Here is a 26527-nt window from a genome sequence, read left to right on the forward strand (position 1 = left end):
CCGGAACCCAAACTTTCCAGAAAGATCGCGAAAAAAGGGCGCACTGCTGGCGGAAATGGAGTTCCTATGACAGTGTCGGTGGTCGAACACTGCCAAACGTAGAAAACCACCGTTCCTCTGCAGCATCGATCGCATTCTTTGTCGCGCTGTTACGCCGTGAACAATGCAGCAGACGCCTCCGTTGCTTCTTTGGGATTACCGTGCAATTACCGCTACCTTTGAGGAGCGTTTTTCGGCCTGCAGATATGATTTCCGCCCGGTGCAATATTCTCGCGGTTTTCTTTCTCTCCGCATCTCTTTTCCGTCAGTGCAACGATGCAAGCTGCGGGTCAGACAGGCTAGGTCTTGTTTCGATGCACCACGGTTCTTCTATTTGCGATACTCTATCTCGTTGACGGGCTGTACTCACTTTAATCAGAAGTTCCCGTTCGGCCGATCCTCCTCTTCTGCGCCATGCTAGGCTATCCTAAATGCAACGCGGATTTTCGTCTGGCTCCGAGGAGACGGAAACTCGCCGAGGAAAATCGGATCGTTGATAGATCCTTTCATGTCCGCGGAAATCGATGGCCGAGAATAAATGTCCCACTAATCATGGAAGTGTTTCACTAGTCTGATCTGTCCATTGAACGAACACTTAGGCTGAATGCCCATTCAAGTTAGTCCTCGCGAATCGTTATTTCATTTCTCGAGTGCCGCAAGGCTGTATTATTATTTATAATTATTACATAAATAATCCATCATATTTTTGTACTTTTTTAGACTACTGTCGGAAAGATAGACGAACGTGGACCACTTCCATAACTGTTAACATAAATAGTTTTCGTGGTAGAGGCAGAATTTCTGCTCGGATTCATATTTCGGACGATAAAGATCGTCGAGGAATTTATTTGTTAACCCGTATATCGGTTACAGTTCTCTGGGACCCGTTTGTTTATTGCGTTTTGCAACGCGCAGTGTGCAATAAATGCATCTTTTTTTAACCAGACCGCGGGCTCGTATGCAAATTCGTCGTTTCGGACGGCCATTGTTGAGATTTATTGAAATGTTTATTTCAGTGGGTTTTGTGAAACAAAAATACTATAAATGTATAAACGTCCACAGTCTGCTTCTGACTTGAAAGAGTCTATGTTCTCTTTAACCGGAATTGTTAGTTCGCTTTGAATTGATATTTAAAATAACTTTTTCAGTCGGGCAATGTACGATATATATATATATATATATATATATATATATATATATATATATATATATATATATATATTGTAGTATAAAAATCTCCGGACATTTTCATGCAAAGTTGACGTTCCGGGCGTTTGTTTTTAAACAAGGGAAGTAAGCGCCGGTTTTATTTCATTTTTATTCCGTTCGTTTTATTGTGTTTCGTTTCACGAAACTTGCAAACATATTTTTCTTCACCTAAAATTCTGGGTTCATATGAAATAAAATTTTTTCTTGTCTGTATAGTGGTCTAACTATTTTTATTTTCGTAGATATTCATGCAATCCCATACTATTATATTTTACACGTGTTCCTAATGGACATGGTCCGTTTAATAAATGACTAACAGCAATGATACATTCGTGCGGTGAATTATTCACCGGATTTAGCGTATCATTAAGCGGATATAATATTAAACAACCGAATATCAGTCTTGATTTCGCTGCGCCAGCGACCAAACCGTGAATTATCATAATAGTCATTTATTGATTCATTAACCTACCTATCGGAAGTGTATTAGAAAGCTTCTCGATAATTCTGCTGCGTCAGAATGCACCTTAATCATTCCTGTCGAAATAATAATCAAAAGAATCGATTAAACTTCATTGCTGAAAAATCTGTTCGAGAACACTTCGACTATTAATTGAGCCGTTCGCGGGCCGAAACGATTAAGCAATCAAGCGGTTGATTGATGGTAAACGTTTCTCATTTAAAATAAATTGCCTCGAAACGTTGACTGCCTCGTTGGCAACGTGTGAGTGACACTGTTCTTCGACCAGGTGTGAAAATGAGTCTTGATTGCGATGTATCGCACCACAGTACATTTTATTAGGGTCGTTATAATGTGAATGGGATCAGGTATCAATTGCTACGATACATTTCAACTTTCTCTTATCAATTTCATTAATGATTAGGTGTACATTCATTCATGGTCGTAATAACTTGCAAGATAGAGTAGTGTTTAGTGGTGGGGATACTGTAATAATACCGGACAACGAGAATTGAAAGAACTCTTAAAAATTCTCTCTACCGATTTTCCGGCATGAATCAATTTGGCAAATGAGCGTCTCGCATATTGACCCTTGCACCATAGAGACCGTTTGGCAGACGACCAAAAAACCAGAAAGAGCGTAATTGAACGAAGTTTAAAAGAAATAATGGGAAGGGGAATAAAGGGACGCGAATCGACCGCAGAGGTAGAGATTCAGTTGTCCGTGACGAAGAAGCGGATCGAGACGAGTGGAGAAATAAAATCAGCGTGGCGCAATAGGTTCGAAACGCGGCCTGATATCCGCAGCGGATAGGGAAAGCTGTTAAAGCGAGGACGAGCAAGGTTGAGCAGCAAGCCGAGAGGTCGAATTACCCGGCAAATGGATTACCGCTAGGATTTATATCGAGTGTATTCCGTTTGCGAAGATAGGGGAGCAGCCCGAATCTTTTTCGTTTTACCGTACACGTTGGTTGACGATATTAGCGGGGGAAGTTTTATGGAAATGCGGAAACACATGAGAGATGCGGCGAGATAGAAGGCAATTATTAGCACTTTACCGAGCAAATTCGGATAAAAAGATCGGTCACCGCGGTCACTGTGTTCTTCGTCGACCAACAGAACTTGTCCGAAGTTGTCCGGTGTCGCGCGATTTCGGAACATGGCCCCCGCTACTACAACCGCAATAGCTGAATACCTTAGTGCCAGATTTTATGTATTTATGACAATGTTGTTACTGAAATTGAATTATCGTAATTCACGGAATCCAAGTCCATTCAGATCGATGGAGGAGACCAGAGCTTTTCAATAATTTTGCTGCACCAAATGGAAGCTTAATGCAGCGGAAGCAAACGAAATGATTGGATGGAAGTTTCTGTTGCTGTTAACCCGTTGCACTACCATTTATTTTGATTATTTTGATTTAAATGAAATTAATAACATATATACATAATATTTATTAGAGACTGCTCAGAATCTTCATCACGAGTCTTCTCGACATTGTATGGCAAGAGGGGTGAAAGGATCTATCAAAAAATCCCGAATCGCGAGCTACAGATTTCCAAAAATTGTGGAATCATTACAGATAATGTGTTAAAATGTAGGGTTACGCAGTTCTTGGCATTCTCGATTCATATTCTTTCGAGGAATGTTTCCCAAGGCTGACTGATAAAGGAGCAACGCCAATTTTTACAGATTCCCGAGACTTGTAGACCGTGTCAAATTTTCGAAAATCTCTTTCACCTGATTGTTCAGCGGACCAATTAAAATTCCTCTTTGTCGACTATTGATCCGAAGCATGAATAGAGTACACCGAAACCAGTGGTACACCCGTCGTGTTGCGTCGCTTACCCGTCGCATCCCGTCGCGCGACATGCAACAGTGTACGGTCACTCGATTCCATGGAACGGGAATGCTAATTGAAAATTGGGAACTGTCGATTTCCACGCGTTGCGGCCTTTTCCGCTAATTTTTCTCGACGTCTCGCCATCAATTCGCTGATGAGTACCGGCGAAATTCAACCGATCCTCGAGAACGCTGCTCGCACATCCAGCAACGCCACAAAGAACACACCCCCTCGCGATTTAAGAATATTATTCAACTTCCAGCTCGCACAAGTTCCTAACAGAGGAAACAAACCTCTGTCTAGCTGCAGTCTTTTTGACTCGGTCCCGTCGATGTTGGTATCTCTCGGTACAAAAGGGATCCGGAGTAATAAGAAAATGAATCCTTTGTAGTATAAAGAATCCTCTCTCAAGTGCACGCAAACTGGGTAACCGGGCAGAGTAATGAAATCAGGGAGGTTCGGAAAAAAAAAAAAAGAAGAAGTTCGAGAAACGCTATTTCTCTCGTTAAATGATCTTGATACCTACAGCGAGAGGATTTTTATGTGAAAATTGTCGAACGCTTAACCACACCGGCTGGCCGGTATACAACGCGGAGGCTCGAAAGTGATTCAATTTCCCATTAAAGGGTGAACACGTAATAACGCCGCGGCGTATTTTCCAGGGACTTGCGGTGGAACACGGCGCACCGTCTATTTAGCGAGTAAAGAGCGCTCGCACCGGCCGCGATAAAAACGGATCCCATAACGGCAGTGTTTGTAATGAACCTGTGGCTCCGGCTGAATCCTTTCCCAGCCGTTACCCTTCGACACGGTTATTGGTTAACGCGTCGAGCGAACGCCAAATTGTATTCGATGCGACACTTCGACCCGCCTCTGTGAAACTCCGCCTTTATTATTACCCTCTTAGCTGGAATTTATTTAAGCAATATTCGACACCCCGGCGAGGCCCTCTTAGAACCCGTTGCTGTCGCCATCTTGGCCCTCCATTTCGCCGAAATTTATACGGGCTGATAAAACTGATGGCGGACGTTGGGTAAAATAGCGCCTCTACCCAAAGGAACTACTGTGCTGCTTCAACAGTTCGAAAATTGATTTGAGCAGTACATTCGTCTAATTTGGCGTATTCGAAAATTTTGAACTGTGAGCGGCGGTTTCAGGTGGTTATATCAGAGATGAATTCTTAAGCCTGGACGAGTAATTCCATCTAGGTGGAGATGGACTTCGGTGCTCAAAGTGTAAACTAGAATACAGAACAGTCTTCCATTAGTCCACGAGCTGCCCTCTCGAGTGACCGCTATCAGGGCATCCGGCCAGTTCGGTGAAGGGGTGGTAGGTTAAGTGCAATAGGCACGGTCAGAAATCAGATGGTATCTCGTCGGGCTGGGTGTCCGATAACGTTCGATACGTCCGGCTGGGTTTCCTCGCAAACAGACCAAGATGCTATACCCGTTCTAGAGAGCAGTGTTCCTGGGGCGTTGTTCGGGGGTGGCGATGCTGTGGTCTGCGAACAGTATAGCGCGGTCAGTATACCGCACGGCGCACCCAGACCGGCCCTGACCCTCGTCAATTCGATCCTCTCTCTCTTCCTGATGTCGAACCTGATACTATTAATATCGACAATAGGCCAGAATACGGTCTACGTGAGCACCAGACTTATTTCTTATTCCTCTCGAGTTCCAAATAAGATTGGGACGAGGTGGTTTTTATTAGGCGGTCGCATTTGTGGTTGGAATAGACCCGGAGGTGTTGCGAGAGAATTCCGAAAGCTGTTGCAAATACTTCGAACCGCGTAGTGAAACTCCTATTTTCTTGTACTAGGAAGGTATTCTCTTCGAAAAAGTCGATATAAATAGCTGACAATTTAAAATGTCGGACAGAAAATTATAATTTTATAAGAATGGCGTTTCACTTGTTCGATAACCTGCTGCATTGTGAGGGAAACTTCCTATTCCTCTCATGCGGAAAAAGAGCCTTGGAAAAATACGGGAAGACCTTTTGGTTAGCCCGTTACAATGAAATTATGTGCGCAAACATAAAGAGAGCCGGAAAGTAGGTATACAAAAGGGAAAGATCGATAATGGACGCAGACCGCCTTGATTTACAGATATGAGATTGCGGAGTGCACGTACAACGATCGTGCACAGTATGCATAAACCGTTTAAATATTATCAATCCACAGGGAACGAAAGGAACAACGAAATCGGTTGGTTCAATTATATATATTTTTTCTTGTTATTATTTGAATACGTCGACTGGGCGTTGACGAGACGCGAACTGAAATTAAACGGACCGAGAGAGGCAGATTGTCAAATACGGGTTTAATTGTATTAAACGAAAATATCGTACGCTTCTGTCCGATCTCCGAAAATTTCGTTCCCTCGGAATATTATGCGTCGCACAGAGATAATCGTTGATTGTCATCCATCCATCTCGGAAATTACATTTTCACTGAAAACAATGCCGTACGAGTGCGAGGATCGGTGATGCGACGCGAATCCCACCGGTCTGTTTTTAATTCTACTGAAAATAACACGTTCCTGATTTTATGTACCACACTCGTCGCTCGAATCATGAAGCTGCGATATTTGTTCGACAAAGCGAGCGAAATTAGTCAATAAAATCTGGAACGAAACTGCAACAAACGTCGCATCGGGTTTGTCGCCACAATGTGAGTACAGAATTAGATCCTAACTCTTGCATGATATTTTACTATAATCGTCCTGACCGGTCGGTGGACATTTATTAAATTTTGATGACACATACTGCAATAAAATTCACTTGAAATTTTAACACATGAGAATTACAAAGCGGACACTTTGACTGCTCGATTATCCCAGAATATTTCTCCGAATAAAATCTCTCTTGGGATAGTTGAATAAATTCATATTACCTATTATACATTTAACTGGCAGCCTTTGGCTATTTACGTTACCTGAAAGAAAAACTACTACATTTTATTAAAACTTATAATCTCTGTGCTTTAATGATTTTAATGAAAAGTTAGAGCAGCGTTGAAAATTTTTCCGAGGGAAAGTTTCCCAGGAAAAGCGAGCGATTGTCGGCGTGAAAATCGACAGAGTGGAGTGCGGCCCTCCCAGAGCGATTCCGGAAATGAGTGCATAGTGGCGGAAGGATTTCCTGCCCGTGGGCCAAGCCAAAATGTATTCCAAACGCGTGCTGGGTAACCCTGACCCTACTCAAGACCGGAAACTAATCGAAGCCAGGACAAAGGGACGAGACGGGGCGAGCGTAAAGAAACGCGTTGGTTAACCGGCCAGAAATAAACGAGTTGATAAAAAAAGTTCGTCGTGGAACGTCGTAACAGAGACGTTTCTTTGCCAGTGGCATTTCTCTCGCGTTGTTCACCTGCCCGGAAACGAGGAAACTCGAACGAAAAACGGACAGTGAAAATATTATCCTTGCAATTACCCTTCTGGCTTCCTTCTCCCGTTCCAATATCGATGCTCGCCTAGAAATAACAACGTCGAAATCTCTTCGATCTTTCGAAACATTTTTCCTCGATTCTGTTGCTTTGGAAATTCGTTTGCGGTAACAATAACGAATCTAGAAATTTCAATCACCTGCCAGTGGATCTTTTCGATCTAATTTTTGCTCTTTATAGATACAGATACACTTCGCATTCTTACATTAATCATATTAATAAGGTAAAAATACCATAAAAATTACCATAAAAGCATAAAATCCGCAGTGTATTTATTAGAGATCCCTATTTTACGCGTATATAAATTATTTATACGGAATAATTATCTCGCTTATTATACGAATGGTTGAACGCGTTATCCGCCAAGAAAATTCTGCGAGAATAAAGAAACTTATTTAATAAACCAGACGCTGAAAAGTTGAAGTTTGGAGAACCTAGTACCTTGTTAACCTAGTCGCATCTCATAAATCTTAACAAAATGTGGCTCGCTCGATGTGTCGCCATATGTATTCATTTTTAAATATGTGGAAAGAATTAGTATGCCAACTGCGTGTGCCGTTGGATTCGCCGTCTTGAATAATTGAAAGATTCAACAGGCTTTTTTGTGGAAACCATCCAAGCTATTTCTGCATTCCTCGTTCCACGTTTTAGATCCTACAGAAATATTTGTTATAATTCTTGAACCGATGCATTTGAAATAAAGTGCGTGCCGATGAATTCACTTATGTGTCTATCCATCTATTTTCGAGGATCCCGCGAGGGTGAAAAATCCAGGTGGATAAAAGAATAAACAAAGTAGCGAGAGACTAAAATTTCACCGCACCCTAAACATGACACGTGTCTGATAAAATGGCGGTTTTTCCTGCGAGCAATGGACGTCGAAACTCAGCGGGTTGCGCTCCCGAAGACAAATAGATATCCGCTTCTTTGTACCTGGGCGAATTTATCACGTTGTCGGGTCTCTTCCAGCTCAGGAAATTCCTGGCTGCGACGTCCATAGAAGATTGAAAAAAATGGTGGTGGTAAGCGAGGAGCCATACTTTCGATTGCTTTTAAAGTCGGCCAGGTGTCGCAGGATTTACGGGGCTGGGCAACTTCGTAATCGTGGTCTCCAGTGACTCTCGTAAAAAAATGATCCTCCGCAATTCTGAAATTAATTGTCCGGAAACACAGGTGATTATCTGTTACTTCACTTCTGTGTAAAGAGTAATGGTCATCCGTTTTAGGAGTGAATCTACACCTCTAGATCGGTGGACATTTGCAAAAGAAACGTGCCGCAAAATTGTTTATAACAAAGAAAATTGTTGTTGAAATTGTTTTTTACATCAACACCTTCCACTCATCCAGAAAAGAAAAAGTTTGAAAGAAGCAATACGTTGGAAACAAATAGTTATTGAGATATAAGCTGATAAAGTTTTTGTTAAATTTGATTACGTGGAGTTATACGTATAAACAAAAGTCTACTACGAGGACAGTCCACCCGACCGTGTCGATGAGACAAAATATAATCATGTGCGTACCTCGAGACAAACGAAATTTAAAGTCTCGTTGCCCATTCGGAGCGTAAAGAAGTTGCAAAATATGAAAGAATACCTTATATCCATTGTTATAAGAATATTAATCCTGTATTATAAAATGTTATCGCATCTCACCGTTCCTCCTGCGGATTAGGCGATATACCTGTAAAGGATGTTATAGCAAGCAAAAAACGCATGCGAATCTTCAACCCCGACAGATCGACAACACGTGCGAGGTTTTGATGTAAAAAGAAACTTTAACAACAATTTCCTTTGTTATAAACAATTCTGCGGCGTTTCTTTTACAAATGTCCACCGATCCAGAGGTGTAGATTCACCCCTGGGAGGGATGATCATTACTTTCTATACACCCTGTACATCTGTTATCTATGTATATGCGACTTTGTTAGAGTGCCAAAAGAAGTTAGCAAATTCCTTAAAAAAATCTGGTTGAAGGCAGCCGAAAATTCAATTGCTCCGAAACGAGCGAACAAAACATCAGGTTCGCGATAATTTTGCGACTCACCAGCGAAGTTCAGTGCACAGAAAACTTCCCCGAGGCAGCAGAGACTGCAGTATGCCACTGCACGGCTAAGAACCGCTCGTTCCGAGCGTTTGTTTCGAGAGAAACACCTCGGCTGTCCCCGGAATCCGACTCTGACACAACTCGCGTCAAAGGGAAGAAGGCTAAAAGAGAGAGAGGAAGCGAGAGAGGAAGAGGGTCTGTTAGGGCAACGCGTAATCGTGCATCGTCGGCCACTCCAGAACGCAGGCGGATTTCGAGTTTAGTGGCCGTGGGAAGAAATTCCGGGGGTGCAACTGCCGAAAGGCATTCCAGCGTACCTGCTTCGAAGCCCGACCTTCCTTCTGCTTCCTGTCCCGGGGAAGAAAGAGATAGTTTTTCGGAGACTATCCAGTTGCCCTGTTTGGCAGGTTCTTTCCAGTGACGTAACAGTGTTCCCCCCGTTGCGTCGTTCCCGGAGTCCCGAGGGAGGAAAAACGAGGCGCGAACCTGTCGCAGCAGACGAAAACCATGTTTACGCTAGGCTCGGCCTTTTGCTCGCCTCTTTCTGTTCGTGCGAGACTCTCTTATTCAACTGACGGTCTCGCGGGCTGCGTTCGAATAAGGATTACAGTCTGCTGCTTTTGCCAGAGAGATTCTGTTACGGACCTAGCCGGCTGGATTTCCGTTTCGGTTTGCGGTGTCCGACCGTTTCCAGCTTATGAAACTCTCTTCCACGAGACTCGAATGGGCACCATTTTTCTTGGGCCGTTCATTCGCTCAGACTCATCTTCATGCAAACGAAAAATTGCATTTCCCTGGTTACATTGCCCGATGAGAGGCTGTCTGAATTTTGAAGGAGTATAAAAAGTAGTTTTAGATGTTTAGTTGTCCAGAAAATTGCTCGAAGCTTCCAGTTCCTTTTGGGCGAGAGGAAACAGGAAACTTAAAGGTAGATAACAGCTAGCAATTCCCAGAACACTTACCTGGATCGATAAGAAGCTCTATGAGGAATCTGGCTCTATCAAGCGAGGATTACTGTTTTTGTTGTTCCTTTTACCATCAACTCACTCGAAAATTCAGACCTGATTGGTTACAGGCTTCAATAGATACGTATTGGACAGGTCCGAATAAGCATTACGCTTAGGTAAATTGTATTAACACGCTTACAGTCTCCGATATATGGGTCACGATAATGTTATACTAGGTAGAGTAAGGCTACACGGATACCATTGTGCGAGAACAACGCGTGGAGGTGTAAAGATAAGAGCGTGATTAATACTGTAAACCAAGTACACTTCCTTCACTGCGAAGTTTGTATCCGCAGTTGATCCTCAGAGTGTATTAATTAAATAGATGTCTATAATTTACTGCTAGAGAGTGTATTATAATAAGGCTACAATATTTTAAGTCCTATCTTGATGCCATGGACAATTGATACAGTGAAAGTTTCTTGGAAAGTTTCTTAGCAAGTAATCTGTAGACCATTATTTTTCAGAACAAGAGTACAGTAGTTGAAGTTCTTTTGTCATGGAGCCACGGACAATTGATACAGTGAAAGTTGATTGGAAAATGGCCGAAGTCCTATCATCTCGATGCCACGGCCAATTGGTTCAATGAAAGTTGATGGGAAAACGCCATCATTTTTCACAAACAAGGTTGCAACACTGCTATTTTATTGCTACGGGCGATTGATCCAGGGAAAGTATGCTAGAAAATACTCTCGGAATCGGACCTTATCACCAGTTTCAGGATCAATTTATCGTCGTGTGTAGCGATTAACTCTTTTGTTACCGTTTGCTTCTGATATACTGTTGGACGTAGGAACCCGACATATTTTTATTTTCCATAATAGTTCGCAGTATAATAAGATGTAGCGATTTCACCATTTCAACGTAGCTTTTTAAAATTTTTCTCATCCGCAACGTATACCTCACGCGATGGAATTTCAATATTGCGAATTCCTATTTCTGTGACGTGAGGTAACAAAGTCTGTGGTAGCTGAAGGGTTAGAAAAAGTGTCGAATGGCTCATTTGTTCCACCTTGTTTGTCGCGGAAAGGAAACATTCTTGCCCCAGCAGGTGACACAGCTTATTACGGTATTCAACGTGGTTGCATAGGCGTCTCTCGCTAGTATCGATCGAGGGGATAGTGTGGCGAGTCGGAGGACACGGGACCTTGCTGATTCGGGAGCCATGCGAAATTTCTGTACAGGCCTGACCGCCTCGTGTAACGATCCCCACTTCCGGCTCGGGCCGCTTCTGCGTCGTTTGCGACGATTCCAGCTGTTGCACGGATTTACCGGGCGCTGCACGCCGCACCGCCGCGCCGCCCTAGAAGTTCCCCCAGCCATTGTCCCTGAGCACAATAAACGTGTTGTCGCTGGTAAATTTCGGCGCAGGCTATGTAATCGCGGATCCCAACGAATAACACCAACTACTCTCCCTGTCTCTCTGTAAACGTTCCCTCGAGAAAAGCGCGACGCCGCACTTGAACACTCTTATTATAGAAGCTATTAACACATTTTATCCCAAATGATCTACTTCACACGATCAAGACAAGAGCCACGTAAAAATAAACTTCTCTTGAATAATTTGAACATGTTGGAAAAGGTATATCGACATTTCTTAATTATTGTAATCCGTTTACTATGTTGAATTGCACATTATCGATGCATAAAGTCCACAGTGCACTAATCAGAGGCAAGAACAAAGAATCGGTAAAAATTCGATTACCGAAACAAGCGATACAGAATCAAGAGTACCGATTTTCAAGCAGGCAGTTCGGAATTGTGCGCCGATGTAATCGAACGGGCTCGATCGAGAGGTAAACGAAAAGTTGGTGGAACGCGAGAGGAACGTTGTTATTAGCTCGTCAGTTGGAATCGGGGTCATGGTTTTCAGCGGTCGCAGATCTCCGTGTTCACGTGCATATTACGCGGGCTCGCGTGCCACGAAGAACGGATTACACGAGTTTCGCGGTGAAACGAGACCGCGTGCCGAGCCGAGCCGAGCCGAGCCGTACAGCGCTGCATTGCTGTCCCGTGTCCCGTGCACATTTTTCTCTCGCGAAACGGTTTGCAACTCGCGACCGGCTGAGATCGATTATGTCGCCGGAGTGCCAATAATAACGTTCGCGTCGGGTCGCGAGGTGGCACGTACACTTTCCAGACCACCTTCGAGTTCCGTCTTTTCACGATCGATATTGCGCATGGTTCGCTTCTCTCCTCCCTTCGATCCACTTTGCTTTCAACTTCCATTCTTTTCGATCCCTGTTCTCTCTGCGCGAAAACTGGAAATGCTATAAAAACTAAATCGTTTCAATATTTCGCAAGGGGGTGGTACTTACGTTGAATTCACTGAAATATTTCAGTAATGTAGACGAGTAACAAAGACACGAGTTTCACTTTCGTCTGGATCCGAGCAGAACAGTGAGCCGTAGATGTGGATCGTTTAGCCGACCGCGTGCGATCGTAACACGAACGATCTCGATACCGGGGAGTGCGGTTCGCAACGAGGTTGCACGCGCGACACCGCTCCGGTTTGTATCGGATCCCCGATCGTCGAAACTTCTGTAATTAATGGAAGTTTTCCGCCGCGGAAATCCCGGGTCTCGTCAGAATTTCGACCGCGGGCATAATCCGATTTTGTCGGAAGTTCCGGGTAATCGACGCGCGGCGCGCATCCGCTATAGAAAAGATGATACATCGATGGCTGGCAACTGAACAGGACCCATCGGAAAGAGAAAATAATTGGCAACGTTAACGCCGGGGCTTGCCACGCGATCGCTACGGCTAATTTAAATAATCCGCGAGGTCCCGCGCGAGAAACGAACACGTTGTTTTCACTGAAAACAGAACGGCCCCGCGCTGTTCTGTACAAACACGGAAAATCTCGTTATCCGCTTTAATCCCCGCGCTTCGAACACGATTTCCGACACGTATTCGATCAGGCTACCGCTGCGCCGCGTCGTCTATCCGCCGCGCGACGTCGCGTCAGCTTCCTTGGATCTTTCTTCCGGCGTCGGGTCACGAAAAATCGAGTCGGTCACTATCGACGCGCGACGCCCCGCAACATATTGGCGAACATAGCCTGTAGGCTGTCACCGGTGTTACACGTGTATGTCTCGGGCTATCGTCGATACAAAGGGGCGCATCTGGCCCGTAAGTGATAGGAGCTGACGCGGGGTCTGGCTCTCTACATAGGAATACAGGCCGATCCATAAATCGGGAAGCTAGAAAATTGAGCTCCTCTATGCTGGAACTTGAGCTGATTTCCTTGTTCGCCAAATGGATTATCGGAGAATTCTTATCCCGCGGGAATGCTGAATAAACTTCCGCCCTCCTGGAATCCATTTAATCGAGCAATGTCATTATCGCGTTCACAAATAACATTTTAATGTCCTCGTAAAATTTACGAAATTAGTCCGACATTTAGTGCTTCCATTCGAAAGCAAACATGAAAATATGAGGACAGAAATTGTTGCGAGTGCAGCGAGACCACGCCTACTTGAAGGAACAAGAGTAGCACTTGAGGACAATACAAGGGTACTATTTTTACCGAGTTATAATTAGCAAAACGCCGAAACCACGCCTACTTGAATCACTATACGAAAACGAAGCACAATGAGAAAGAGATCGCTTCGATTGAGTGAAAGTCGAGCAGAAATTCGACTTTTCCAGGGTTTCCTCGCGACAACTCGACCTAGTGTATACAAATTGACCAGCTCGACGGAGCCAGGCGTCGATGGCCACAGCTCCGGGCTATCGTGGCAGCGATTGCGTGCCGTTGTTGTCGTTTCGTGGTCACGTTCCTATAGTAACCGCGGCCCATTGTTCAATAAACGCTGAATTATGAGTCAGTCCCCGCGGCCGGTAGCTGCCGTCGTTCTCGCAACCCTCGTCACGCTCGTTTCCCCGACGAAACGATGATTAACTCTTTCCCTTGGCACCGGTTTACAAAGGGGGCTACCGATAGGGTCATCCATTCGATCCGAGCATCGCGGGCAAAACGGTCGTTAGGAACGGGTTACGCTAAAATCGACTGTACACAGGTCCCATCAACAGAACTTCTCCGATGCCGGTCGTGATCGACAACGGTTTCGATGGACAACGATCGTGATCGGTAATGAGCGGGTCTGAGCTTTTAAAGAAAATCACAAAATTAGTAATAAAATCATATGCGTTCTCTTTTATCTTTGTCGATTTATAATACTTGGACAATATGTATATCGTATTTGGTCTGTGAATGCCTCGCATGTACACAGAGGGAAATAGAAACTATACCCGACCTAAACAGTCGTCGATTAAAATCATTGTGGGTCAAAGTTGTTGTCGATCAAATCCGGTGAATTGTCAGTGAAATCTGTGGCAGCGATTTTAACGTAACCCGTTAGAAACTTGAAACTAGGCGAGCAGCGATACAATGGCTGAAGTTCAATTGTTTCGATACTCCGCCCAGCGGAACGTTCCTACATATATTTTTTCTCGAAAGAAGTTCTGTGAATTAAAACGTCTCGAACAAAACACCGTGCAATTTCGAAGAGGATTCCTCTTTACAACAATCCCTTAAAATTCAACATATAACAGGTTTTAGTAATTTATGAAAAACAAAAACTAAGAAACCAATTCGCTCGCGTAGTCTACAACCTTACTATGCGTTCGGATGCGACTTACCGCGGACAGAAGGGTTGCACAAGTTAGCTGGCACAATGCTGAGTCCCGGAGCTGATGATCCATGGGCAGTGGTCGCCTAGATCAAGCGGTGTTTATTTTCGCAGGGGTTCGCGGGTATTTCGAATACGGCGAATCGAATCGATCGCGGCCGCGATCCGTTTCCATTGAAAACCGCTCGAGTGGGCCGGGCTTTGTTCGGCGAAAAGACGCCGGGAAATCGGGCTGCGATTCAAGGAGCTGAAATAAAGGGTCCCAGGGTTACGGGGGTACGAATTTTTTTTTTTCCTCCATCCAGCCGGCGCGGCGTGTATTTAAATATCAAACGGCCGGCCTGGAATATAGGTCGAGGGAATATCCGTGTCCCCATTGTGCCGCGGCATTGTCGGCCCGCTCACGAATCAAGCATTCGGCTCGCGAAGACCATCACGGAACGGATCAAGTCGGAGACAATGGCTCGACGTATGCGCTCCGCTGCCACGATAATTGAATTTTTGATCCCCGAGAGAGCCGAGGATCCTCTTCGATGGCAAACGTTACGCGCCGATCTCCCGCTAGTTTCCAAACGTAAACACTATTTTCATTTTGTCTCGCTCCTGGTCTCCTTCCAACTCGTTACTAATTTTACAACGACGCACACTCGTGGAACGGTAGACTATGCCGCTGGTCGTATAGGAAGAGAGGAATTTTTTAGCTCGTTTGGTTACAGAAAGATAATTAAGCCGCGGACATACGTAAAGGTCATTTAAATTCCGCGCCACGGCGCTACTAATTTCTACGAAGAGAAAGGCATCGCGCGCGTGCATGAAAAATGTTTAACGCTATCAAAGCGGACTTTAGGATCGTCAAACGAAATGTTAATCCTCTTTCGCCGTGGAGTAGAATATTTATAAAATGATCCTCTTCCGACTGTCGGGACCACCGAATGTGGTTTTTGGTTTTCTACTGTGACTCGTATTTCACGTTTAAATAGCGGTTCCTTTTGCGTATGTATTTGGCTATTTGATTGAAGTGAACGTTTGCAAGTGAAAGATTTATGCCAGTGGTAGAGATTTTATGCAGATACAATGCAGTTGATAGTAACAATAATCCATTGATGCAGACAGGAGAGAAAATAGTGAAAATATATAAAATAGATAAATTAACCCTCGCGAAAACCGCAATTTTATTAGAGTAAGAAACGGGAGTAGAAGTATTACTGTAAAGCAGGAAAGGCCGAACTCAGTTTTGTAGCAGCGCACTGTAGCTCGACGAACCATCGTCACGAGATGTAGCCATTCTGAAACTTTTCCCTTGCGTCACACTTTCTTCGTCGTTCTCGTCGTCATGGGATCGTAAAGTCGCGGACATCCAGAGAGTCACTCTTTCCGAATGAAGTGTCACCGAGGGGGCCACGATATCATCCTACCGCTCGTTTAATTTTAACGGTTAAACGAACGCGTACAGTCTCGTACTCCTCTTGTTCCACCCTTTCTTTTCGCCGAGGAAGGCGAGAAACATTCGCCGCAATCGTTGTTTCGCGTCACGAGACTCCGGACACGAATGCGCTTCCTCCATAGATAAAATACAAACGTAACACCTGCCGCGAGTAACGAGCATTCGACGTGTGCACCGGAGAGAAACGAGACAAGCGTCGATTCCCTCGGGCGTCGCGAGTGTCGCGACCCGATTAAAATACTGCCGTCGCGCTCCAGATGTTTAATAAGCGAGAGGTTCTCGCTCCTAATCGGATGGCTTGAAAATTATTTCGCGGATCGGCCTTACGTTTGCGCCCGCCGTCGAATTTACATTTAGATGTACTGCGAGATTTTTGTTGTATACGTCCTTTAGAAATAGTTTCATAGAAAGAAGACTCTAAGATAACACGTGGGAAATTCGAGAATGTGTCGCGGCCTCGTTCATAGATGGCGATAATACTGAAAATTTTATTGTTACATCTTAAAGCGTGAATTTTTACGTAGAGTCAGCTGTAAAGCTAAAATATTGTTCGAAGAAAACCAAAATTTTATTCCTTCCTGCCCGTTCCACGAGCGGGCAATTAAGAATTTCACCCGAAAATGTTCAGCCACGTCTCACGGCGGTTATTTATTTACGCCGTATCCCATGTACAAAAAGCACGTAATTTCACCGGAAAAATGAAACTCGACGGTGCTATCTCCGAAACTAATAATTCAAAACGAAATTCGCTACGTGCTCCCTTATACAGAATTTGTTTCCGCGCCTGTAATATACGAGGAGACGGGGCAACGTTCCGCGTAGAGCGTGCACGGTAGAACAGAAAGTGCGTATAAGCGGTGACCCGTTTTTCGCTTGTGTCTCTGAGACATCTTAATATCTAAATTATTTTCGTAGGAACCGGAGGAAAGTTTAATTTGTAACGCGATAATGAAACGTACGCCGAATATCGCGGTCTACGGTCGGGTGGCGATCAATCTCCGAGGTAGATCCTGTGGAAACGTTGGGGTGTGATGCAGCGCGGGAATAGCGGCGTGTCCGTACCAGTCGCAATTATCTTAATGATTTCAGCCGGTTTAATTAACCGACTCGCTTGGTTCGCTACGGCGCGGGGCAGATTTCGGAATTACGTGTGGTTCGTGGACGCTCTTCGCTATCTTCCCGGTGGCATCTCGCCGCCATGGCGAGTTTTGCCAGCTCGCGGCCTAGAAATTCCCCTAATGAAACCATTTAGCGACTCGGAGGCGCTAAAGGGAACACTCGATCGCGGCCGGTTCAACGCGATCGAAAGAGCCCCCCCCCCGCTGGTTAATTGCCGATCACTCGAAAGCGTCCCGCGTTTTTGCCCGCTGCGAAAGTTGCACGAGCAAAGTCCTCGTGTCACGGAGAATGGCTTTCTGCCGAGCAGACGCCCTCTTCCCTCGAAAATTGCTCCGAAGCGACCAACTAGATGTAATTCGTTCTTTGACTCTTAGCCCTTCGTTCCTCAAAGCGAGCTCGTATCACGCAGACCTTCAATGAATCTACCAACCTGAACTCTACATTCCATTGCGCTGTCGCGTGCGAGCGTAAGCTCGTTACCAGCTGAACACCTCAACTTTATATTCTTTCTTCCCTTCCATTTTCGTTTATTCCATACTATCTGCCCTCTCGATCTTTAATTCGTGGTAGTATTTAGACTGTCGTAACTTCCATACCGCTCGGAATTACTATGTGATTCGAAGTAACTATTTCCTTTTTCTGCGCGAACAAATTCAAGAGTTATTAACGATAAACACGGACGAATCAGAGCGCGGCTACTGCGAACGGAGATTCCGGCTCGGCCAACCCTAACGTCATACTCTGCCGTAGCCGCGCTCTGATTGGTCTGTGTTTTTCGTTACCAACTCCTTTAACAAGGCCGCGGATAAAATGTACGCAAAGAAAAAAGGTACTTTAACATTTTTGGAACACCCCGTGTGGTATTATACCTGCATTCGAAAAATAAAGGTTTTCTTCAAAAAGTTCTCTATTTATAAACTATCTGCTCGAGTAACCGGTGATGTAAAACGAAATTCATCTAATCTCTGGGACTGTATATCTCGTCAGTAGCATGTTAAATACAACAGAAAAGAAAAAAATGGGTAATGAGAATAATTACGTTTCTTCCTTACGATGCAAATGGGTTAATGGAAGTGTGCGGCTAGATGAGCCAGATCCTGTCGAGAATGATTATCGTGTAAGGATGGAGACGCGTCAACCGGTTCGTAGTTTGTTTTCCTTTGTTTTCCTTTCCCGTCGGTTTTCATCGGGATTCTACCTCTTGCTCGCGTTTCGTGTTCCGCGATTTTAGAAGCACTCGGCCGAGTCGGCAACCAAGTGCTCGTTTACTTAGCAACGTTACGTAAGAAGCCATTTCTGTCGAAAGTAACGGCGGTCTGGTTAATAAGCGAACCGCACGGACCGCATTAAACCGGCCGGCGATATTTCGAGTTTGTTTCGACGCCGGTAATGCTCTCGTTCCGACGCGAGGACAACCTGCTGTATCGTTGCTATTGGATTACCCGGCGAAATGATCCTGGAAATGAATTCCCGCGATCATTGCGTTTATGGGTATCGGCGACTAGCCTCGAGGCTGCGTTTCTGCGAATTAACACATTCGCGCGTATCTACGGTGTACATTGTACACATAATGATTTTCGTCTTCGAGCAAATGGGCAAAACGTTGCGAATGCTGCAATTTCACTTTAGATATATTGTAACGCATCCTTTAACAGCTGGATATGGTAGTTGGTTAAAAAGTTATGCTAAGTATGTTGAATGTTCTATTGTAACCTTATTTCTTCTGAGTAATAAATTTGGATAACGTAAAAATCCACGGTCTGCTGATAGGTATACGGTGGCGTATACTTATACCTTAGACAGGATTATCTACGTTCCAGCGAATGAATGTGTAATTCGTGTATTTCTAGCTCTCTTTTCCAACGTTATTGGATAAATTCCGAGTCACGACTATATTTGATACGCTAGCTCTAATTGCTTAATACGTCCGTATCAATTTCCTGGCGATCTGTAAAAACGAGAACTGTAAACGGAACAGGAATCCGTTTCCCCTATCCGGCAGGATAGGGCAGGATAGAATAAAAATTCTATCTGAACGGCAGCTGTGGTTAGCGTCGTCTCCAGCACGCTAATTTCCTCTAACTGCATGCAATCTATTAATGACCGCGGATCGAATAGGAGGAGACGACGATTCACGTGATGTGTCACGGTTTGAACCGTGGGAAATCGAGATTTTCCCGTGACGGGCAACAGACGCCGATGGAAAAGCTGCCGCGCGAGGTCCCATTTCAAGCGTAATTAAATTTGCAGTTTTTCCGACGAGTTTCCACGCGAAAACGGAACACGAACGCTACTACTCGCTGGCGGGAAGTTTCGTTAATCGGCTCGCGAGAACTTCGAAGCACAACCTAATTTGCTGGCAAGAACTTGCACGCCCCTGTATCGCGTTCACGGACCACCGAATCGACGGCTCGGCCCTGGCCGTCTCGCTTTCGAAACGAAACGAAACGAAACGAAACGATCGCGTTTCCGACCGGCGGAATTCGCCGCGGGAAAGAAACCCGAATCGTTCGGGCTCGCGCAATTACGCGCTTCCATCTTCCCACGTCAATCGGGACTGGTCGAGCACGCATGCACACGCGTACACGCGTCGAGGAGGGAAGAATAAGCGTGCACCTTCGATTCAAGCCTCCGCTAGATCTGGATCGCAGCCCGTTCTACCGAGAACTGCAATTAAACTGCGGATCTTTGTGTAAAGTACAAATTATCTTTATTCACACTGTTGTTGGTTTGTTTTGAATTATCGAATATGAACCTGCATGCATAAAATCCGCAGATCGTGTTCTTTACAAGGTGTTTCAGCAGGAGGCCAGCTAAATATCTCCTTTATTTTTGATGGCACAAAAAGAATATTTTTGGCATATTTTAAATGGTATCGAAGAAGGAATATCATAAAAGAACAATCTTTTGTCTGGTTATTTTTTCATAGTTTTTTCAAGGTCATCGTCATTTTTTATCGGGAAAACTTATTTTTTGTTTATGCCATCTTGTTAATGACTTTAGCATATTCAAATGTATTTTTTCAGCCACTATAAGATGGTGTAAAAAGAAAAGATTTCCCGATAAAAAAATAACGATGACCTTGAAAAAACTATGAAAAAAGAACCGGACAAAAGAAATTGTCCTTCTACGATATTCCTCCTTCGATACCATTTAAATTATGCCATAAAAATTTTTTGTGTCATTAAAAATAAAGGAGATATTTGGGTGGCGTCCTTCAGCTGAGACACCCTGTATAATGTTCCTGTGCAAATTTTTATGGAAATGCTCGAATAATGCCAGGATGGACTAACAAACTAAATAAATAGTCGGAGGTACGTATTTCCAGAGCCATCCATTTATCTTCTTTTGGAATTCCGAGATATCGCTCGCGATACCAGGATTCTCGGCGGTCCACGCACGGGGAACACCTATGCAAATAGCTTGCTACGTTGACGGTGAGCTGCAATGTCAGCCGGGTTGACATTTGCGCGCGATTCATTATCTGGACAAGCCGGCCAGAGCGTAGCCCGTGCTTATCCGCCGTCGGAACTGGGTCAGGCGAAAGAAAATTCGCGTAAATTCTCCAGCTGGAAACAGCGTTGCCCGAGTTTCGCGGGGAAATTGATTCTTGCGTGTACCGTTCGGTAATCGAATAAACAAATTGACCAACAGCGTGCAATTCGAAGAGAAAGAGAGAGGGAGAGATAGAGAGTTCCATGGACCATGCGAGTTCATCAGACAGTTTTAAAAATCCTGTTTCGCGTTCGTCGCCGGAACGTTATCAGCACTGAAAATTGTGCTCGTTTCGCTGTGAAATTCGTTTGCCAGTCCTCTTTCTCTTTCTCTCTGGTTCTCTCTCCATCGCAGCCCCCGGCAGTGCGCTCTTTACGTGATTCCGGGAGTTTTCATTATCCTGATGTGTGCGTGCGCAATCCGGACGGTGAACAAATTATTACTTTTCGGCTTTTGAATCGATTTTCGGGAAGCAGTCGACGATAAATGGTCGGCAATAAGCTGCTCTCCGAATATTCCGTCGATTATCGAGCTTTGCGTGCGTTTCGATAAACGAGTTCTGTTAATATGGTGCGTCGGCATGGAAAGGGGCTCGGATGAAACATGGGCGCAATTCTTCGACGCGTTGCGGAACATCTCTGTGGATTATAATTAATTTATTTTATCAATTCCTTGAACTGTATTATCTTCTGGATGTGATCGAGTGTAATCTGCCGGATTATCGACATAATATAAGCATTGTTCAGCGGCCACACCCACAATTTTTATTGATATTGTGTGGAAAACAATGGTTTTAGGTTGAAAGATAGCCCCCTAAAATTATAAGTCGCTAACCCTACATATAAGGATTGGACCATGCTTATCTTCCTAGACTAGACCCTTGTCGTTGTAAAGCTGCGAGGCTATACGTTTACGAGAAAGAATACAGGTTTTGCTTGACAATGGAAAAATCGGCGTGCAAGGTCACAGAAAATGGGTTTGACTTAACAACAGGAAAATGATACTGCGTTAAAAACGAAGCGAAAAGAACGCGCAGCTAATTCAATTCAGCTCGATATCGTTACCATGTATGCGCTTCGATATCATAAGGCCAGGGGTTAATTATCTATTAGCGGCGATAGCGCGGTGAAATACAATTACGAATCGGAAGCTTGCTTCACGACTGAATAGAATCGTAGAAGACGTTGATTTATTTAATCAATTATGGAGTCGAATGGTCTGCGAGATAATGATTGACGAAGTTTACACGGAGAAGATTGATACTCTATCCATTTTAAGACAGCATCGCATATATGTATGTGCCCATAATTATGAAACTGGTCTAAGTCATACGTTTCTTGTTTCGAGATATTTGAAGGTAAAGAATATTAACACAAAGTGAATTCCATGTAATGTTGAAATAACGAGCACTATCTAACAGTTTGTTTTTCACAATATCGTAAAAATTACATGGAATTAATTTAGTTTAAAATAATGTGATAACTTGGACGACTTTCATAATTATGGGTACATATCTGTGATAAGTAAAAGTTCTTTTACATATATGGGAAAAGCGTTCTTTTAGCTACGAGCTAGATTGAAACAAATGCTTCCTGGTCATGTTAGAACAAATTAATTTGGAGGATCGGTGTACGTGGAAGAATTAGGAACGCACAGCAAGTTCCGCTAGTTTGCAAAAGGATTGGGTACCTGGCAAATTAAAACAGCTCGTACGTGTCTCCAGATTGGAAGGACACGCGTCTTGCTGTTCAGGTACAATGCTGCGAGTTCGGGTTAGGTCCGAGGGGGATGTCGGTTGCGTTAAAACCGGAAGCCCCGTAATTGGAGAGGCCTAACGCGAGCGTCAGCCTCGAAGGCCTCGTTGAAACTCCATGACAGAGTTCTAGACACAGAGACTATCATGTGTTGGTGCGGGGGAGTTTTGTAATCGACCGAACGCGACAATACGAAGAACGGTCTCTCGCGCAGTTAACGAACCAGGCGTCAGCCTCTTCTCCCACGAGCTTGCCACTGTGCGTTCATCGCCGATTAAATTAACTGTTGCCGGGTTCACGACATGTTGTATCGTTTCGAAGCCTCGAAGATGGAAGAGTTTCTGCTGGCCCCTTTGTCACGGTGGATGGCCAGCTCCCTCGCGAACCACTTCCCTCGAACGTCGTCGTTTCCTGAACCAGATTAAGGGCGGTGGCCAATTTTCGTATACGAAATTAACCGGGCAAGATCCCACTGACGATCGCGGTAGTTCGTCGAACAGCTGGCCCGGCTGAAACGGGGATCGAAAATGAGATACGCGTACGCTTTGCGTACGTTTCTTCCCTACCTTTCTTCTGCGACGTACTTTCAGTTTTCGTGCTCCTCGTATCGAGTTCACCGTTGCCGCATCTATGTTGATCGTTGGACTCGGGGGATCTTTATGCACAATAAGAATATTCTTCAATTTTTCTGATATGCACTTCTATTTGTGTTTCAGAGATAACCTTGTTGAACCTCATGGATGTGCATCTTTACAATTTCAATGACAAACAAATCTCAGAATATTCTTTTTTTCACGGAAAGATCTCCTAGAGACTTAACAATTGTGTCGAGTCAATAATTGTGTACAAACAGTATCTAATATTAATAATAGTTGACGAAGCAGCGTTAGTCGGCACGCACCGAGACTATTCGAGACGCGTGAGCGAGTACAACGGTCGGATGCATCGTTAGATGATTATGCAGGACAATGCATCTAGCCGGCGCGATTGAAGTTCGAACAGTGGGAGGGGAGTTCGCATCTGATTATCAGAGATCTATCAGGACACGGTCCTCTGACGCATGGTCGACAAACGACGAACCTGACGCGCTTATTAGCATGGCGGCGCTTCCGTTGGCATCGGTGTCAAGGCGGACACAAGGTCGTCTTTCCGCGTTAAGGCGACGGAACTTCCGTAGAAGCGTATCAGACGACACACAGGATTACACCACGCCGAGCCAACGAAGGCTAAGTCTAATTAACCGTGGCGTGCGCGGATTAATCGCCAAATTCTGTCTCTTTCGGCGCGGTTTTCCCCAGAGGCTGCTCCAACTTCATTTAACGTCTAAGGTAGACACATTAGATACCCGTCTCCTGTCTTCCATGCAGATCAATCACGAAATTAGCCCAAAATCTTTCATCCTAATCCTTGTTGCTCAAGCTACGAGTCTAAGTGACTTATATACGATGGCTGATTAACAGACTGCGGGTCATTATGCAAAATAAAAATTGTTCGCATTAATTGCAAGACGTAAGAACCAATCGTTATACTGTTTCAAATTACACCCACTCATTTTTGTTAGACATTCTTCATATGCTACAACCTCATACATTTTTATTGTGTAATATACAATATTTTTGCTGGTGTCGTCTTAGAATTGTGGGACAGTCTAGCGAGCTCGTAGATTGTGTCAAGGCGATTTCCTTTAAATTCTACGTCTTTCCTTAAGTAATAAAGGGCTAGTTAACGAAATAGAGCCGAACGTTTTTCTCCGTGCTATCGCGATCACTTTCTTAGGCGGTGTTTTTACCGGGCGTCGTCGGTATTTTACGAGGGGAAGAAACTTTCGCTCGGTCCCTGATAATCGAGCGAACCAGTCGGGCAACGCTTCCTCCGATTAGCCGCAAGAAAACGCCGGCGGGGGCATAAAAATCTCGTAAAGCCTCGTTAATCCCCGGCAACCTGTAAGAAACGGGCAAGGATATTCTTCCTGGAATGCCGCGAGTCGAACAGGAAAGCTTTCGGAATTATTCATCCAGGATATTATTAGGCTGCCGCATATATTTCCTCCGTTCTTCGTCTTCTTTCTTGTTCCTATTAGTTTTCTCTCTCTCTCTCTTTCTTTCTCTTCATCATTTCGATCGTATAAAGAAGCGTATCGGAGTCGACTGATTCAAATGCAACCATCACTGCTGACTTAATATCGCTAACAAGCCAACAGGAAGCAAGAACTGCGAATTAATGCATCACTCCGAACCAGTATTCATAAGGATAACATTCATGCTGTACCACGGTTATAGTACTCTGGTTTTTGTTAAAATTCGATGGCATTTAACATTCCGCACGATGTCGGAACGTTATTATCATCGACACGAGGAACAAACTTCAATTCCAATCTTCGTAAATTATGCCTAGGCATTACTATTTCCGCGTCCTTGCATTTTATAGGTCATCGCATTTAGCGCGCTCGGTATGCGTGCACAAATGCTGTACTTCGATCTAGAAAACTTCAATGAAAAAGTTATTCCTGATTCCGGTAAATATCCCGAGTCGAGCCTCGACGGATTTTCACTCTTTCCGATCGCCACGAAACAGTTCGCTCGTTAAAAAAACTTCAATCATTTCGGGCTCGTAAAAAGTGTAGCGGGCTCTCTCTTTAATGATCATCAGGGTTCATAGATTTTTACGGGACGCGCGTTTAACGCGGCTGTCGGATGGGAGACTCGGGGAAGTAGCTCTGGAGAGTATGCGGCTTCTGAAAATTGAATGCCTTTTATGGAACAACAAAAACAGCTAAACGAATATTAAATTAACAATGACGAAACTAGACATTTCATACGACGTAGAATGCTTCCATTGTATGCGATTTCCTTCGTTTTATGGATATAAAATGATTAAGGGTTAAAAAGAGAACTTTCAAGCAATTTCTCACGCAGTATCACCGCCGATAAATTGTTAAACAAAGACCGGACCACGCAAGGGGGAGGTGGTCGAAGACTTTCACGAATGACGCACAGTATAGTGCCATCCCGGATTCTCATTGTCGATCATGCTGTCGCGGTGATGGGAGCCCGGTGGTCGCGTGAATCGTCGCGTAAACCGAATTACGCGGGGATCGTGCCGGTACAAAGGATCGAGGGTTGGGTCCTAGAGTATCGATCATAATATGGATCTCGTGGGTGGCCGAGCAGACCCGAATGGCGATCGTAATCTACTTAATTCGGCTCGGGGTCGACGCAGGACATGGGACGCATCCCCGTGGAAAGTAGTCGCGGCCCGGTACTTGTCGAGCACGGAGCTCTCGACCTCGGCTCGGCTCGGCTCGGCTCTGTTCTCGAGCGGGGTCGAGCGGACGCGAGCGAATCCGATCACGGCCGAGCCGGAGAGCGCGCCGCGCCGCTTCAAGAACCCACGCACCAGTTCGTCGACGAGCGCGGCACCGTCTGCCAGGGGATCTATCTCTTCGTCGCTCGGTCTCTCTTATCTCTCGCTCTCTCGTTTCTCCGTCGTCGCGATCTCTTCTACTCGCACGAACTTCCTCGTGCGACAGCTGTTCCGCCGGCTCCGATGATCATCCGCGAGGCGATCCACGGGATCCGAGGCAACTGCGCTCTGCAATGGTTCACAGTAAGACTGCCCTAATTAGCCCCCAATCACAATCTTCACCCCACACGATTCCACTTGGGAATCTTTTATGTCGAGTCTGAGGGACGAGGCTCTTGAAAACGCGCTAGTTTCTACGACCGAGTCTAATTTATATTAATTACGTCGAGTTTATAGTAGTCAAGGGTATATCTTGAAGATCGCGTTGACAGCTCGAGCTTATAGATAAGGATAGAACTCGAACTTGAAGTTGTTTCTCGATGTTTTCTAAATTCAGTTTTGATCTCGTCACATTATTGACGTTTTTATTACCGCCCGAGAGTCCACCGATTGATTGACACGAATCTACTGCACGTTACACCACCTGCCATACCCAATGTGCCAATTTACACGACAATCCGTCTTCGAATAGACAGCTTGTTTTATCCTCGCGTCGTTTTATTTACTCCTGTGCAG

General features: G+C 44.7%; 2 protein-coding genes across 8 annotated transcripts in view; one reads left to right on the forward strand and one right to left on the reverse strand.

Moving 5' to 3' along the window:
• Nucleotides 1–26527, forward strand: part of LOC143209405 (uncharacterized) — a 141946-nt gene that overhangs the window by 43525 nt on the left and 71894 nt on the right. For 2 of the 6 annotated variants that reach the window (XM_076425003.1, XM_076424998.1), the window contains exon 1: nt 21340–26095. The exons of the other annotated variants lie outside the window; for them this stretch is intronic. Coding sequence is in view for 1 of the 2 variants with exons in the window: in XM_076424998.1 (XP_076281113.1) it covers nt 25712–26095 (384 nt within the window). In the remaining variant the exon portion in view is untranslated. Of the gene's footprint in view, nt 1–21339; nt 26096–26527 lie in introns of those variants that run through there. 6 annotated transcript variants of the gene reach the window in all.
• On the reverse strand, nt 5796–13767 carry LOC143209419 (uncharacterized). 2 transcript variants are annotated; one of them, XM_076425034.1, is made up of 3 exons: nt 9037–13767; nt 7927–8140; nt 5796–7647 (listed from the first exon to the last, which is right to left on the reverse strand). In XM_076425034.1, the coding sequence occupies exons 2-3, from the start codon at nt 8029–8031 to the stop codon at nt 7528–7530; spliced, it is 225 nt and encodes a 74-aa protein (XP_076281149.1). In that variant the 5' UTR covers nt 8032–8140; nt 9037–13767; the 3' UTR covers nt 5796–7527. Both variants share the same exon structure in this region; 1 of them encodes a protein (XP_076281149.1).

The sequence above is a fragment of the Lasioglossum baleicum genome, chromosome 6 (assembly GCF_051020765.1).
Source record: "Lasioglossum baleicum chromosome 6, iyLasBale1, whole genome shotgun sequence".
Lineage (NCBI taxonomy): Eukaryota > Metazoa > Arthropoda > Insecta > Hymenoptera > Halictidae > Lasioglossum > Lasioglossum baleicum.